Source organism: Bombina bombina, chromosome 1, assembly GCF_027579735.1.
Source record: "Bombina bombina isolate aBomBom1 chromosome 1, aBomBom1.pri, whole genome shotgun sequence".
Taxonomy (NCBI): Eukaryota; Metazoa; Chordata; class Amphibia; order Anura; family Bombinatoridae; genus Bombina; species Bombina bombina.
The window spans coordinates 73,660,382-73,675,446 of NC_069499.1; the positions used below are offsets into that span (position 1 = coordinate 73,660,382).

At 40.0% G+C, this 15,065-nt stretch overlaps 1 protein-coding gene across 1 annotated transcript in view; it reads right to left on the bottom strand.

Moving 5' to 3' along the window:
* WDR25 (WD repeat domain 25) overlaps positions 1-15,065 on the bottom strand; it is a 689,023-nt gene that overhangs the window by 267,797 nt on the left and 406,161 nt on the right. Inside the window, exon 4 of the mRNA XM_053697449.1 lies at positions 231-361. Within this exon, the coding sequence (XP_053553424.1) occupies positions 231-361 (131 nt within the window). The remainder of the gene's footprint in view (positions 1-230; positions 362-15,065) is intronic.

Here is a 15,065-nt window from a genome sequence, read left to right on the forward strand (position 1 = left end):
ATTTACTGCAACATGAAAAAAATTATTTACATTTTTTTCCCAAGTTTAAACCCTGAAGCAACAATTGCCATTCACTTGCAGCTGATTCGTGCACTGGGAAATGATCTGAATAATGGGAACAGCTATAGGCAACTTGTCTTGATAGTTAATAGTCTACATATAAAAAAACAAATGGAAAATATTTTCACAAAATGGAAAATAAAAAAGCACAATTAAGAAGCAGAATGTACCTTTTCAGATCTTATATCCCAGGCTTTCAACGCAGGAAAGAATCCTCCACATATCAAGATATTAGGATCATTAGGGCGAAACCTAACAGTGTTGATCTTAAATTCATTTCTTGCCTTAAAAACATGCTTTCCTAAAAGAAATAGTAATAAAGTTATTGTTGAATAAAATATCATTTTAAATAGTTTATAAGAGGAAAAAACTAATTTCTACATTGAAAAAATAGGACACGCATATCAGAGCTACTGTTTTGCAACCATACACATAATTAAGAATAAATTGCATTCATCCTTTCTTTTAATGTAACACACTAAAGTGTAGACGGACCCACTTAATTTCCCCAAGGAAAATAACAGAACCATACTAAAGAAAAATCAGTTGCCATGGCTGCACTGTTTGAGATGCAATTATGTGTAGAATTATTAACACGAGTCAGTAGATATATACAAAAAGTTTATTAACAAAACCTTTGGCAACCTGTATTTGACAGAGCGGAAAACTGAATAAAGTAATCTTATGTGTGTGATTCAAGTCTATTGCAATTTGACAATGCTCTACTCTAATTACAACATACGTGCACAGTAATATATTCTGCAGGCACATTCTACTCCTACCTTCTGCTAAATCTTAGATGTGATTTGAATTTGTTTTATTAACGGGACAGTCTAGTCAAAATTATATTTTCATGATTCAGATTGGGCATGCAATTTTAAACAACTTTCCAGTTTACTTTTATCATCAAGTTTGCTTTTCTCTCTTGGTATTCTTTGTTAAAAGCTAAACCTAGGTTAAACCTAGGTATGCTCATATGCTAGTTTCTAAGCCCTTGAAGGCAGCCTCTTATCTCAGTGAGCTTTGACAGGTTTTCACAGCTAGACAGCGCTAGTTCATGTGTGCCATACAGATAAACTTGTGCTCACTCCCGTGGAGTTATTTATGAGTCAGCACTGATTGGCTAAAATGCAAGTCTGTCAAAAGAACAGAAATTAGGTGGCAGTCTGCAGAGGCTTATATACAAGGTAATCACAGAGGTAAAATGTATATTAATATAACCGTGTTGGGTATGCAAAACTGGGGAAACTGAGGAATGGGTAATAAAGAATTGTCTATCTTTTTAAACAGTAACAATTTTGAAGTAGACTGTCCCTTTAACAGTTGATACAAAGGCATAAAGAGGGACATAAATAAATAAACCTGCCTAAAATATATTATTTTTCAGTAAGTGGAAGTGTTCCCCTATAGAAGAAACTGACATTAAAGATTTTGCTATATAAAGATCCTGCAGATGTAAATACTAAAGGTCTTAAAGTAAACCTCTATCATGTATCAGGAAAAGGTAGGTGGGGGCAATCATGTCTGCGTTTTTAATCTGGTACCACTTGTCTAGGGATACTTTTATAACTATGGGTTGGCATCCACAACAGGTCCCCTAGCAGCAGAAAAGATGTTCTAAATGTATCTATCTAGTGGGCCCACAATAAGGTTGAAAGGGGGTACTCCTGCCTTGTACTATTGGCAATTGAGATGCAGGAGAACAAAATCCCAATCTCGTATCAACGGCTGTTGAGGAGGAATATAGGGCAAATACTGCATCTATGACAGCCTCTGGCAATCCAGAAATCTTTAGCACCGCAAACACGAAATCCCACCTCACCCTGTCAAATGTCCTCTCACGTCCAATGACTGAGTGAGAAGTAAGAGACCCATAGAATGTGTTTTCATAAAGAGGTTTAATAGACGTTTAGTATTACTGGATCCTTGTTGCACTCTAGTGAAACCAACTTGTTCATTATGGACAACGGATGGCAGAAACATTCCCAATCTTAGTCAGTACTTAAGCATATAATTTAACATCAACATTAATGACAGATAAGTCAATCATTTTCACGACAGGTGGCCCTCTTCGGGTATAGTGATAACAGTTTCCTCTAAAACTCCTGCCGGTGCAAACCCATGATGAAAATATGTAATTAAAAAAATTGAGAAGAAAAGATGCTATTGCAAGTGAATATTTTTCTATAAAATGCCAGGGTGAACCCATTTGGGCCTGGGGCTTTTTGAGGAGCATTAATGGCAGTATGGAGTTCTAAACCCTACACTTCACTCAATGCTGCCTCTATCAAGCCTATAAAGATATAAACCACAATACATAAACAGATATTGTGTAAGAGGTGCGCCAGCAATGACCCTCAAAGCGACAAGGTGCAATTGACCAATAAGCCACAAAAGTGAATAATAATAAATATAAACAAATACTCATATAAACAAATTGAAGCATGTATGAGGGTCAAATAAAATCAAAAGTGTGAAAGATCAACAGTGTAAAATGTTCTCAATCAATCCAAATGGTGGCAGGACGGTATTTATCGATAGGCTGCTCTCTTGATAGAAGAGGATAAGAAAAAACAATGTCCTATAAGACCAAATGAAAAGAGGCGCTTATGGTGTAGTATCTCAATGAACGATGCAATAATGTGAGAAACAACAGCAGGGTACTCACAAAGGACATCCAGTGCAATAGTGCGCCCCTCGGCTGACTCAGACGCTCCAACAAGATTGCCAGGCCGCGGAGGGACTCGTCTCTGATAACGTCAAATTTTCCGGTCCGGAACAAGGAACCCAGCCAATAGAAAAGAAGCAACTATTGTATCTGTAAAGGCTTTAGATGACCTCGGTACAGCATATCTCTATAGGACAACGAGTATACAGTATGATACTGCAAAATGTGTTACAAATAATAAATAAATAGGAGTATATATGGAACCTAGGTTATAGATAGGTGACCATCCATCAAAAATCTATGGCTAACAAACTGTAAATAGGTCACTGGAAACTGTGAATAGGTCACTAGAAACTAGAAATAAGTCGCTAAAAACCATCTTGCAAATTATAACTCTGACTTAGGGGCATGGGCCCTATACCCCAGGGTCAAGAGCAAAAAGTTCCCCTATCTTGCTCCTAATATGTTATGTAATGTGGTGAGTATAGGGATATGGACAGTATATAAAAAACAAGAGTTTAAGGGTCATATGTGTTAGTTATAGCATTACAGTATACTAAACTAGGAAGGGGTTATAATAATAAACTAATGTTGATCAGAATTATACCCTGGATACTTTCTCATTCAATATGTGGGCATAGTTTAGTACTGTGGATCATAATGATGGTTTGTGTATCCTTAACTACATATATTATTGCACTATTAGCGACTGTAAGTCATAGCATACTCTCTAACTTAGACTTATGGCTACCCGTTACTGGATACAAATCTGTGTTGTTCTAATACATATCCTGCTTATTTCCCTGCAGGTTTGTTTGTTTCTATGTGAAAAGTGTTATACTTAGATTCATTACTATGTCTTAGTTTGTAGTGTTTAACACTGTACAGTTTAATGTTGATATTGAATATTCCATGTGATTTGCTGTGTACCCCACATTCTCTCCTATATATTATATATGTAAGCCTGTCCAAAATAATTTTTGGGATATACATTTCTAAATAGCAGTAAGGATGGCCCTCACTTGTCCTTCTCCCTATACTCAATATATATGTTACTATTGTCAGCTGTAGACTCCCTTCTCTCACAGTTTCATTTGATTAATTTTTATTTTATAAGTTGATTGGCTCCGTATTCCCCCCCTAAGGGTTTCCCCTTAGTCTCTGTTTACTAATGTAAACTAAGGAACACAGATTCCATAGCACTTTCCTATTCTTTAGCATAAGTTTGATATAATATAGCGGCCCATAATATTCCCCTTCCTATATAAGAAAAAATGAGGAAGATATAGGCTATGAGTGCCAGTAGGATATAACGTTGGTCTGGGTTTGGATGGTGAAACCAAAGATACATTCTATACTATAACCTTTTCCTTGTTTGAAATTATACTTTATCTGGATAGATTATATGTGAAACTACATTTTCTGCACTCGTATGTCTTAAAAGATGTGTACTGACTTACATAAGCTGTTGAAAAAGTAATTTGTTTATATTGTACTGTATACCGAGATGTTTATTTTGAAATTCCTCAATAAAAATTTTAAACACTAAATTCTAATCACAAACAAATTCACCAAGCTCTAAATAATCACTGGAGGATACTAAAGAGGGATCTGATTCTAAATTAATTAATTGGAGATAAGCCTATGGTGGTCTTCAAGAAGGCGCCTAATCTTAAGAACATCTTAGTCCTAGGAGAATTGTGAAGCACAAACATACCCCTGGGTCTTCTAGCTACCATAAAAATAACAAAAAAACTAAAGCATAAGCACAATTTTAAGATCCAGAAGGGAGCCTTTAGATGTGGTGTCACAAATTGTAAAATGACCATATAGAACATGGGAGGACATCTTTTCACTCTCACATCAATAAGAAGAGTTATCAAATCAAAAGCCTTTTAACCTGTGCCTCACACTATGTGATTTGTTTGTTATCCTGTGTATGTGGAATTCAATACGTGGGCTGCACGATAAGGCACCTTAGCCATAGATGGTCCGAACACTATCGCAGTATTATTAATAACAAAAAATTACATAGTGTCATTAGACATTGCCATATGAAACATAGTGGTAATCCCGACTGCTATACTATTACTCCTATAGAAGGTATATCTACATCATACCTCTAAAACAGATTTATAAGATTAAGGCAGAGGGAGACTTATTGGATCCACAAGTTGAAGACACTCCACCCTTAAGGACTAAATATGAATGTGGATTTAGCAGCTTTTCAGGACCTTTATCATGTGTGGGCTCTGATATACCACTTATTCTCTATTTAGAGAATGTCATCATTTTATCTCTAATCTGTTGCATATTGTTATGATAGGGTACTGATACATATGTTATATCTGGTTCCTGTCCCTATTGTGGTTTTGCTGTAATATTTCTATCACTTTACAACTAGTTTGCCGCCTTTATTTACTTACTAAATGCATTTTTGTGAAAAATCGATAAGTAACCTGTAGGGGAGGGCTAGTGGTATTCATTTAAATATATGCACTATACAGTTTTATTATTACTTAACATTCACATAATACCTTAATAGTTTTTTTACTATGTTCCCACATACGTTTATTAATATTACTACTATAGGATCATCCGATACTGCTCCACTACCGGTCCTTAATATAAATCAGTTGTGTTATTTATCAACATACCGCATCTAACACTCTGCATACACAAATACAATCCTTGCCTTTACCACCGCTAAAAGTTACGATGCGATGAAGAAAATGGCGTATGGTCGTTTGTGGTGTGTATTCACACTGCACTTCCAATATTTATTACTGACCATTATACGATGATCATCATAATATCTTTATGAGACATTTGGTGATCAACTGATTTGATCTTTTCTTACTTTCTACTTTTATTTTAACACTAAAAGTAGGAAAATAAAATAGAACAAAATAAATTATTTATAATACTCACTTACACGTTTTCGATGCATTATGCATTATGGTGTTTGAAATACATTTTTCTTATCTATTACTTAGTGTTGATTTATATCAATGATCACTTATAACATTAAGTCTTATTTATAATATTGCTTTGCACTGACACTAGATATTCATTAATCTTTGTTTGCTTTTCACATATATTCACTATATTTTGGTCTCTCACACTTATTCACAGGCATCCTATAGATGTACAGGATATACTGGCCACCTTTATTGTACAATAGATATTGTGCATTGTTGTGGGTGGGTGAAATGCTGATAATCTGATTTGCTTCTTGAGGGGTTTTTAATAGAGTAAGGTATCCAATATGTCATGCAGCCTGATGAAACGGCACCTTGTGCCAAGAAACTTGTTGCTGTGCAACATTATATTGTTTTGAATCACTTTTTAATAACTCCTTTTTGCTGTAATTTGGACACTTGTTGGGAACCCTTCATTATGTAAACCTATCGTAGGTGCTACTTTTCTATTGGCTGGGTTCCTTGTTCCGGACCGGAAGACATGACATTATCAGAGATGAGTCCCTCCGCGGCCTGGCAGTCTTGTCGGAGCGTCTGAGTGAGCCGAGCGACTCTAAAGCCTCGGTCTGCGCTCTATTGCACTGGATGTGCACCGTCCTTTGTGAGAATCCTGCTGTTGTTCCTCACATTATTGCATTGTTTATTGAGATATTACACCATAAGACTCTATCAAGCCTCCACAGCCAAGGTAAGCTCTTCCTCTGGCCAACAAAAACAGAAATTTTAGATAATTCATATTTATTTATGGTTCAAAATATGTATCTTAAACAAGAGTAAGAGCCATGAGGCTTGAGATAGAATATATTTAGCTCTATGTTGAGAATGGTGAGCTCTCCAATCGTCAAATAGGTTATACTGACACATCAAATCATGTAAGAGAGTTAAAATTGAAGAATCTACAGATTTCACTGCGGACACAACTTTTATTGAGCTCTTGATCCCAGATAATATTGAATTTCCAACAGAGAGTAAGTGCACTCTGTTTAATTTGTGATACCCTTAACAGTATATGATTTTTTTATCTTGATCCTAGAAATCAACAATCTTCTCCTCAAGGGAGCTTATGTGATAAGCTAGGTTTTGGGAATAGTATTCGAGATCTTGAAAAAAATGCAGCAAAGTAGTTGAGGCTTTGTGGAGTTGTAGTTGCGATCAAGGGCAGACGTTCCTCATCCTCAGGGGATTTGCCTGTTCTTGGTGATCACATGGGACAGCAAGATGGATATGACCAACTTGGAGCAACCAAGAGGGAAAGTAGGAGGAAGGAAGACTGGGCCTTGAAGGTGTGCAGTCTAATTCTCACCTATGGGGCTCTCACAGCTACCTAAATGACTTAAAGGGACATAAAACACACATTTTTTTCTTTCATGATTCAGATAGAGTATACGATTTTTAACAACATTATATTTTACTTCTATTATCATATTGTCTTTGTTTTCTTGTTATCCTCTATTGGAAAGCAGGGATGTAAGCTCAGGAGTGTGCACATGTCTGCAGCACTATATGGCAGTAGTTTTGCAACAATGTTATACATTAGCAAGAGCACTAGATGGCAGCACTATTTCCTGTGATGTAGTGCTTTAGGCATGTACACGCTACCTATCTAGGTATCTCTTCAACAAAGAAAAACATAAGAACAAAATTTGATAATAGAAATAAAATGGAAACTTTTAAAAAAAAATTGTATTCACTATCTAAATAATGAAATAAAAATCTTTGGTTTCATGTCACTTTACTTGAAATGGGATAGTGGGATCAAGCTGCAGGAGCTAGGCCTTTATAGACTGTTCTCCCAACAATTGTGTCACATTGTTGAATATTAAAGGAACAGTCAACACCAGAATTTTTGTTGTTTTGAAAGATAGATAATCCCTTAATTACCCATTCCCTAGTTTTGCATAACCAACACAGTTATAATAATAACAGAATTTATGTTTACCTGATAAATTACTTTCTCCAACGGTGTGTCCGGTCCACGGCGTCATCCTTACTTGTGGGATATTCTCTTCCCCAACAGGAAATGGCAAAGAGCCCAGCAAAGCTGGTCACATGATCCCTCCTAGGCTCCGCCTACCCCAGTCATTCGACCGACGTAAAGGAGGAATATTTGGATAGGAGAAACCATATGATACCGTGGTGACTGTAGTTAAAGAAAATAAATTATCAGACCTGATTAAAAAACTAGGGCGGGCCGTGGACCGGACACACCGTTGGAGAAAGTAATTTATCAGGTAAACATAAATTCTGTTTTCTCCAACATAGGTGTGTCCGGTCCACGGCGTCATCCTTACTTGTGGGAACCAATACCAAAGCTTTAGGACACGGATGAAGGGAGGGAGCAAATCAGGTCACCTAAATGGAAGGCACCACGGCTTGCAAAACCTTTCTCCCAAAAATAGCCTCAGAAGAAGCAAAAGTATCAAACTTGTAAAATTTGGTAAAAGTGTGCAGTGAAGACCAAGTTGCTGCCCTACATATCTGATCAACAGAAGCCTCGTTCTTGAAGGCCCATGTGGAAGCCACAGCCCTAGTGGAATGAGCTGTGATTCTTTCAGGAGGCTGCCGTCCGGCAGTCTCATAAGCCAATCTGATGATGCTTTTAATCCAAAAAGAGAGAGAGGTAGAAGTTGCTTTTTGACCTCTCCTTTTACCAGAATAAACAACAAACAAGGAAGATGTTTGTCTAAAATCCTTTGTAGCATCTAAATAGAATTTTAGAGCGCGAACAACATCCAAATTGTGCAACAAACGTTCCTTCTTTGAAACTGGATTCGGACACAAAGAAGGCACGACTATCTCCTGGTTAATGTTTTTGTTAGAAACAACTTTCGGAAGAAAACCAGGTTTAGTACGTAAAACCACCTTATCTGCATGGAACACCAGATAAGGAGGAGAACACTGCAGAGCAGATAATTCTGAAACTCTTCTAGCAGAAGAAATTGCAACCAAAAACAAAACTTTCCAAGATAATAACTTAATATCAACGGAATGTAAGGGTTCAAACGGAACCCCCTGAAGAACTGAAAGAACTAAGTTGAGACTCCAAGGAGGAGTCAAAGGTTTGTAAACAGGCTTGATTCTAACCAGAGCCTGAACAAAGGCTTGAACATCTGGCACCGCTGCCAGCTTTTTGTGAAGTAACACCGACAAGGCAGAAATCTGTCCCTTCAAGGAACTTGCAGATAATCCTTTCTCCAATCCTTCTTGAAGAAAGGATAGAATCTTAGGAATTTTTACCTTGTCCCAAGGGAATCCTTTAGATTCACACCAACAGATATATTTTTTCCATATTTTGTGGTAAATTTTTCTAGTTACAGGCTTTCTGGCCAGAACAAGAGTATCAATAACAGAATCTGAGAACCCTCGTTTTGATAAGATCAAGCGTTCAATCTCCAAGCAGTCAGTTGGAGTGAGACCAGATTCGGATGTTCGAACGGACCTTGAACAAGAAGGTCTCGTCTCAAAGGTAGCTTCCATGGTGGAGCCGATGACATATTCACCAGATCTGCATACCAAGTCCTGCGTGGCCACGCAGGAGCTATCAAGATCACCGATGCCCTCTCCTGATTGATCCTGGCTACCAGCCTGGGGATGAGAGGAAACGGTGGGAATACATAAGCTAGTTTGAAGGTCCAAGGTGCTACTAGTGCATCTACTAGAGCCGCCTTGGGATCCCTGGATCTGGACCCGTAGCAAGGAACCTTGAAGTTCTGACGAGAGGCCATCAGATCCATGTCTGGAATGCCCCACAGTTGAGTAATTTGGGCAAAGATTTCCGGATGGAGTCCCCACTCCCCCGGATGTAATGTCTGACGACTCAGAAAATCCGCTTCCCAATTTTCCACTCCTGGGATGTGGATTGCAGACAGGTGGCAGGAGTGAGTCTCCGCCCATTGAATGATTTTGGTCACTTCTTCCATCGCCAGGGAACTCCTTGTTCCCCCCTGATGGTTGATGTACGCAACAGTCGTCATGTTGTCTGATTGAAACCGTATGAACTTGGCCTTTGCTAGCTGAGGCCAAGCCTTGAGAGCATTGAGTATCGCCCTCAGTTCCAGAATATTTATCGGTAGAAGAGATTCTTCCCGAGACCAAAGACCCTGAGCTTTCAGGGGTCCCCAGACCGCGCCCCAGCCCATCAGACTGGCGTCGGTCGTGACAATGACCCACTCTGGTCTGCGGAAGTTCATCCCTTGTGACAGGTTGTCCAGGGACAGCCACCAACGGAGTGAATCTCTGGTCCTCTGATTTACTTGTATCGTCGGAGACAAGTCTGTATAGTCCCCATTCCACTGACTGAGCATGCACAGTTGTAATGGTCTTAGATGAATGCGCGCAAAAGGAACTATGTCCATTGCCGCTACCATCAAACCTATTACTTCCATGCACTGCGCTATGGAAGGAAGAGGAACGGAATGAAGTATTTGACAAGAGTTCAGAAGTTTTGTTTTTCTGGCCTCTGTCAGAAAAATCCTCATTTCTAAGGAGTCTATTATTGTTCCCAAGAAGGGAACCCTTGTTGACGGAGATAGAGAACTCTTTTCTACGTTCACTTTCCATCCGTGAGATCTGAGAAAGGCTAGGACTATGTCCGTGTGAGCCTTTGCTTGAGGAAGGGACGACGCTTGAATCAGAATGTCGTCCAAGTAAGGTACTACTGCAATGCCCCTTGGTCTTAGCACCGCTAGAAGGGACCCTAGTACCTTTGTGAAAATCCTTGGAGCAGTGGCTAATCCGAAAGGAAGTGCCACGAACTGGTAATGCTTGTCCAGGAATGCGAACCTTAGGAACCGATGATGTTCCTTGTGGATAGGAATATGTAGATACGCATCCTTTAAATCCACCGTGGTCATGAATTGACCTTCCTGGATGGAAGGAAGAATTGTTCGAAAGGTTTCCATTTTGAACGATGGAACCTTGAGAAACTTGTTTAGGATCTTGAGATCTAAGATTGGTCTGAACGTTCCCTCTTTTTTGGGAACTACGAACAGATTGGAGTAGAACCCCATCCCTTGTTCTCCTGATGGAACAGGATGAATCACTCCCATTTTTAACAGGTCTTCTACACAATGTAAGAATGCCTGTCTCTTTATGTGGTCTGAAGACAATTGAGACCTGTGGAACCTCCCCCTTGGGGGAAGCCCCTTGAATTCCAGAAGATAACCTTGGGAGACTATTTCTAGTGCCCAAGGATCCAGAACATCTCTTGCCCAAGCCTGAGCGAAGAGAGAGAGTCTGCCCCCCACCAGATCCGGTCCCGGATCGGGGGCCAACATTTCATGCTGTCTTGGTAGCAGTGGCAGGCTTCTTGGCCTGCTTTCCCTTGTTCCAGCCTTGCATTGGTCTCCAGGCTGGCTTGGCTTGAGAAGTATTACCCTCTTGCTTAGAGGACGTAGCACTTGGGGCTGGTCCGTTTCTACGAAAGGGACGAAAATTAGGTTTATTTTTTGCCTTGAAAGACCTATCCTGAGGAAGGGCGTGGCCCTTACCCCCAGTGATATCCGAGATAATCTCTTTCAAGTCAGGGCCAAACAGCGTTTTCCCCTTGAAAGGAATGTTAAGCAATTTGTTCTTGGAAGACGCATCCGCTGACCAAGATTTCAACCAAAGCGCTCTGCGCGCCACAATAGCAAACCCAGAATTCTTCGCTGCTAACCTAGCCAATTGCAAAGTGGCGTCTAGGGTGAAAGAATTAGCCAATTTGAGAGCACGGATTCTGTCCATAATCTCCTCATAAGGAGGAGAATCACTAGTGATCGCCTTCTCTAGCTCATCGAACCAGAAACACGCGGCTGTAGTGACAGGGACAATGCATGAAATTGGTTGTAGAAGGTAACCTTGCTGAACAAACATCTTTTTAAGCAAACCTTCTAATTTTTTATCCATAGGATCTTTGAAAGCACAACTATCTTCTATGGGTATAGTGGTGCGTTTGTTTAAAGTAGAAACCGCCCCCTCGACCTTGGGGACTGTCTGCCATAAGTCCTTTCTGGGGTCGACCATAGGAAACAATTTTTTAAATATGGGGGGAGGGACGAAAGGTATACCGGGCCTTTCCCATTCTTTATTTACAATGTCCGCCACCCGCTTGGGTATAGGAAAAGCTTCTGGGGGCCCCGGGACCTCTAGGAACTTGTCCATTTTACATAGTTTCTCTGGGATGATCAAATTCTCACAATCATCCAGAGTGGATAACACCTCCTTAAGCAGAGCGCGGAGATGTTCCAACTTAAATTTAAATGTAATCACATCAGGTTCAGCTTGTTGAGAAATATTCCCTGAATCTGAAATTTCTCCCTCAGACAAAACCTCCCTGGCCCCCTCAGACTGGTGTAGGGGCACTTCAGAACCAATATCATCAGCGTCCTAATGCTCTTCAGTATTTTCTAAAACAGAGCAGTCGCGCTTACGCTGATAAGTGGGCATTTTGGCTAAAATGTTTTTGATAGAATTATCCATTACAGCCGTTAATTGTTGCATAGTAAGGAGTATTGGCGCGCTAGATGTACTAGGGGCCTCCTGAGTGGGCAAGACTGGTGTAGACGAAGGAGGAGATGATGCAGTACCATGCTTACTCCCCTCACTTGAGGAATCATCTTGGGCATCATTTTCTCTAAATTTTGTGTCACATAAATCACATCTATTTAAATGAGAAGGAACCTTGACTTCCCCACATTCAGAACACAGTCTATATGGTAGTTCAGACATGTTAAACAGGCATAAACTTGATAACAAAGTACAAAAAACGTTTTAAAATAAAACCGTTACTGTCACTTTAAATTTTAAACTGAACACACTTTATTACTGCAATTGCGAAAAAGTATGAAGGAATTGTTCAAAATTCACCAAAATTTCACCACAGTGTCTTAAAGCCTTAAAAGTATTGCACGCCAAATTTGGAAGCTTTAACCCTTAAAATAACGGAACCGGAGCCGTTTTTATCTTTAACCCCTTTACAGTCCCTGGTATCTGCTTTGCTGAGACCCAACCAAGCCCAAAGGGGAATACGATACCAAATGACGCCTTCAGAAAGTCTTTTCTATGTATCAGAGCTCCTCACACATGCGACTGCATGTCATGCTTCTCAAAAACAAGTGCGCAATACCGGCGCGAAAATGAGGCTCTGCCTATGATTAGGGAAAGCCCCTAGAGATTAAGGTGTCCAAAACAGTGCCTGCCGATATTATTTTACAAAATACCCAGATTAAAATGATTCCTCAAGGCTAAATATGTGAATATATGAATCGATTTAGCCCAGAAAATGTCTACAGTCTTAAAAAGCCCTTGTGAAGCCCTTATTTACTGTCTGTAATAAAAATGGCTTACCGGATCCCATAGGGAAAATGACAGCTTCCAGCATTACATCGTCTTGTTAGAATGTGTCATACCTCAAGCAGCAAAAGTCTGCTCACTGTTCCCCCAACTGAAGTTAATTCCTCTCAACAGTCCTGTGTGGAACAGCCATCGATTTTAGTAACGGTTGCTAAAATCATTTTCCTCTTACAAACAGAAATCTTCATCTCTTTTCTGTTTCAGAGTAAATAGTACATACCAGCACTATTTTAAAATAACAAACTCTTGATTGAATAATAAAAACTACAGTTAAACACTAAAAAACTCTAAGCCATCTCCGTGGAGATGTTGCCTGTACAACGGCAAAGAGAATGACTGGGGTAGGCGGAGCCTAGGAGGGATCATGTGACCAGCTTTGCTGGGCTCTTTGCCATTTCCTGTTGGGGAAGAGAATATCCCACAAGTAAGGATGACGCCGTGGACCGGACACACCTATGTTGGAGAAATATGTTTTACCTTTGTAATTACCTTGTATCTAAGCCTCTGCAGACTGCCCCCTTATTTTAGTTCTTTTGATAGACTTGCATTTTAGCCAATCAGTGCTCACTCTTTGGTAAATTCACGTGCGTGAGCTCAATGTTATCTATATGAAACACATGAACTAACGCCCTCTAGTGGTAAAAAACTGTCAAAATGCATTTAGATTAGAGGAGGCCTTCAAGGTCTAAGAAATTAGCATATGAACCTCTTAGGTTTAGCTTTCAACTATAATTCCAAGAGAACAAAGCAAAAACATAAATTATGTTTACCTGATAATTTCATTTCCATCTGTACGAGGAGAGTCCACGACTTTATTCATTACTTGTGGGAATACAGAACCTGGCCCCCAGGAGGAGGAAAAGACACCCCAGTCAAAGGCTTAAATACCTCCAGTCATTCTGCCGAGGGAACAACGAATAGTAGGAAAAATATCAGGGTATAAATGGTGCCAGAAGAAAAACAAAATACATTTAGGTCCGACTGAGCAGGAGCCGTGGACTCTCCTTGTGCAGATGGAAATTAAATTATCAGGTAAGCATAATTTATGTTTTCCATCTTAATACAAGGAGACTCCGCGGCTTTATTCATTACTTGTGGGAAACAAATACCCAAGCTCTAGAGGACACTGAATGAAAACGGGAGGGTAAAAAAGGAGGCAGACCCTAGTCTGAGGGCACTACAGCCTGCAAAACCTTTCTCCCAAAAGTTGCTTCAGCCGAAGCAAAAACTTCAAATTTGTAAAACTTTGAAAAAGTGTGTAAGGAGGCCTTACAAATCTACTCCATAGAGGCCTCATTCTTGAAGGCCCAAGAAGAAGACACAGCTCTAGTTGAGTGAGCTGTAATCCTCTGAGGAGGCTTATGTCCAGCTGTCTCATAAGCCAAGCGAATCATGCTCCTCAGCCAAAAAAATAGGAAAGTGGAAGAAGCCTTCTGCCCTTTGCGTTTCCCTGAATAGACAACAAACAATGCTGATGTCTGTTTGAATTCCTTCATAGCCTGAAGATAAAATTTCAAAGCTCGAACCACATCCAAGTTATGAAGTAACCGTTCCTTTGAAGAAGAGTTAGGACACAAGGATGGAACTACAATCTCCTGATTAATGTTGCAATAAGACACAACCTTAGGGAGAAATTCCAACCCAATGTGAAGGACAGCCTTATCGGTATAAATAACCAGGTAAGGAGGCTCACATTGCGAGGCCACCAACTCAGAGACTCTGCGTGCCGAAGCAATAGCCAGTAGAAAAAGAACTTTCCAAGACAGTATCTTAATATTAAGAGAATGCATAGGGGCCCATTTATCAAGCTCCAAATGGCGTGTTTCTGGCGAGTCTTCAGACTTGCCAGAAACACCAGTTATGAAGCAGCAGTCTAAAGACCGCTGCTCCATAACCCTGTCCGCCTGCTCTGATGAGGTGGACAGGAATCGCCGGAAATCAACCCGATCGAGTACGATCGGGTTGATTGACACCTCCCTGCTGGCAACCAATTGGCCGCGAGTCAGCAGGGGGCGGCATTGCAC